The 2,739-nt window shown below is 32.7% G+C and overlaps 1 protein-coding gene across 1 annotated transcript in view; it reads left to right on the forward strand.

Annotated features, from left to right (window-relative positions):
• Positions 1 to 1,729, forward strand: part of LOC105449845 — a 13,677-nt gene extending 11,948 nt beyond the window's left edge. The window contains exon 3 of the mRNA XM_011689252.1: positions 1,189 to 1,729. Within this exon, the coding sequence (XP_011687554.1) occupies positions 1,189 to 1,400 (212 nt within the window). The 3' untranslated portion in view covers positions 1,401 to 1,729. The remainder of the gene's footprint in view (positions 1 to 1,188) is intronic.
• The last annotated feature ends 1,010 nt before the right edge of the window (positions 1,730 to 2,739 follow it).

The raw sequence follows: 2,739 nt of genomic DNA on the forward strand, positions 1-2,739 counted from the left end.
CTGCCTTGCCAGCCCGCTCAGAGATGTGTATAAGAGACAGGTCTAATCAAATACTTGGCCACTTGTATGATCTCATATTTGTTTTTGAACAATCTTAACAAACTTTTTTTAGAAAGGGTTTTTAAAGTTAAAGTTATACATAATTATTTATTTAAAAAATATTTTTGGTATAAAAAAGATGTAACGTGCAACGCTTTTTTATATATTTGGCGTAAATACTTTTATTTTTTAAAAAAGAGTTTTTGATATTTTTCTTTATTATCATTCCGGACAAGATTTTGTGTCTGAACGCGACGCGAATCGACGATTAAGAGATCCAACTCATTTTCTCTGTCTATTGCCTGACCTCTAATCTCTAGAAACGCTGTTTTTAATTTTACCACAAAACAGCCTGACATGTTGTATATACACGATGTACATACATCGCGACGGTTTGACTTTAAAGATCCTTCTGTTTATGCTTTTTTTCTCCGTTCGATCAGCTGAGTTCTGTGTACATGCGTGCCGCGTATGATTTCGGATTCACGCGATATTTTTTCGAAATCTTTTATTTCTTTATATATTGTAATTGGCTTCGAGATAGCGGCGATGCAATCGCCACAATATTTTTATTACAAAAAATGTTATTTTACACATATTCGATATTTTCAATGTAAAAAATTTTTTTATTTTTTCAAAAATAAAGTTATATCTCGTGAGAAATATTTTTTTAAATATAATATATAAATATTCTTTATAGATAACGTTTTTTTAATTTTATTTAATTTTAATTTGTTTTTATGAAATAAAAATAAACTTTTTCTTTTAAAAGATAATTCTTTGGTTTTGGAAAATGTATACTATAATAGTAACAATATTCACTAGTACATTCATGATACAAGAAACAAAAAAGTTATTTCTTGAATCAATTAAATGCTAAGGATTATTTGATAAAATATTTCAAAGTTAAATGTTATTACAAAATTCTTTTTTGAAACAGAAAAATTTTATTTAATAAAACAAGTAAATGTATGAACACGTCCTTAATGAAACCTCCTTTTGCATTAGTCATCCTGTATTAATTAATCTAATTCTTTTGAGACACAGTACATATTCGTACAACGCACATAAAACGTAATATCCTACGATAATCTCCTCTTTAGATACTCTTTACCATTATCGGAAAATAAAGTGAAGAAATTGTTTCAGCTATCATCGAGGATCCTGTGTATGACGAGATGCCGTCGAATCTGCCGCTCATTCGGAACCGGCGCGTGACTTGCGATCTTCTGTCCTTTCTTTGCGCGGCCAGATGCCGGAAGAAGCGTGATCGCCGCGGTCGCCGCTTTCGAAGCGGTTTCTGCCGCAACGGCGTTTGCATTTGCACACGAAAAAAAACCAGTAGTTGTCGTAAAAGTTAAAAAGTGCGGGCGGTAACTAAATTACCGTCGTAAAATAAGGACTGTTAATATCTTAGCTCTGACACTAAAATTATTTAGTTAAACAAGTTTAGCAACTCAATACACAAAATTTAGCTATAAGACGTACTTCAGTTAGCAGCCATAGCAACACGTATTGCAACAATTCGTTGTAATATTTATATGTAGAAGAACAACTTTTGCTGTCGTTGCAAATATCTTAGCTGCAGTAGTTAAAGCTATTGCTATAGCTAAAGTATACCCAATAGCTAAAGGTGTATTTAAGATAGCTAAACTGACAGCCGAAATACAGTAAAAAAATTTATTTCTTTTATTTTATTATATGATTACATATTATTATTATTTTTTAGAGTTTAATTTGTGGTTACTTTATTTCACATATTTTCTGTTTTATTAATTACAAATACACAGGTTTATAATTTTTTAAAACGCATCTATGATGTTTCGAACCTGAGATCCCTAGAACGGCAGACTTATACGTTAATGCTGAGCTAATTATGATACGCTTTGTACAAAGAACTTATTCTTTCCACATATATTATACATATATTCCTCTGCCTCTGACAATGAGTTTTCGCGTCTAAACAAATACTAAAAGCCTACAGTAATTATTACGAAATCGCACATGATTTTTTCCGAAATACCAAGTCCAGGATAATCACAAACGTATAACACAATATATGGATACTTTTCCAAAATATTGAGTCCGATAAGGCTTAGCACAATCACAAACCTATAGGACTACAGTAAATTATTTTGCTGTAGTGTATAAATGTATAGTCACGGCAGCAAACACAGTTTTAGCAAATCATGATTAACTATGGTAGCGAAATTTCTCTTTTCCGTGAACATATCGGTTAGTTCTGATAACTATTTTTATGTCGCTATACAATGTGATCCTAACAGACATGCATGTCTTGCTATTTTGTTTACCTATTAGAAGCTACAGCAAACTATTTTGCTATAGTGTATAAATTTATAGTTATGGCAGCAAACACAGTTTTAACCAACCCTGATTAGTTATGGCAGCGAAATTTTTTTTTTCCGTGCCACATTTATACTGCCGTATCCCTTCTCTTCTCCGGACTGACGTTACTTTAAACTACCAGATTCTTCCCTTTCGACATTCTAAATGTGTTAACCGTGTAATCGAACTTCGTTTTTAAACCCAAAGCCTCCCCCGTCGGGTGCGATCACCCCGCATCAGCTCTTCCTTGACCATTGGGCGTTCGTGATTACCGCGAATGTCAATTCTCACTTCCTCCTATATTCTCAACTTTCTCTGTGACCGGACAATGCCGTATAATGATTAAAATCACTT

This window comes from Wasmannia auropunctata, unplaced genomic scaffold (assembly GCF_000956235.1).
Source record: "Wasmannia auropunctata unplaced genomic scaffold, wasmannia.A_1.0 LD336071.1, whole genome shotgun sequence".
Taxonomy (NCBI): Eukaryota; Metazoa; Arthropoda; class Insecta; order Hymenoptera; family Formicidae; genus Wasmannia; species Wasmannia auropunctata.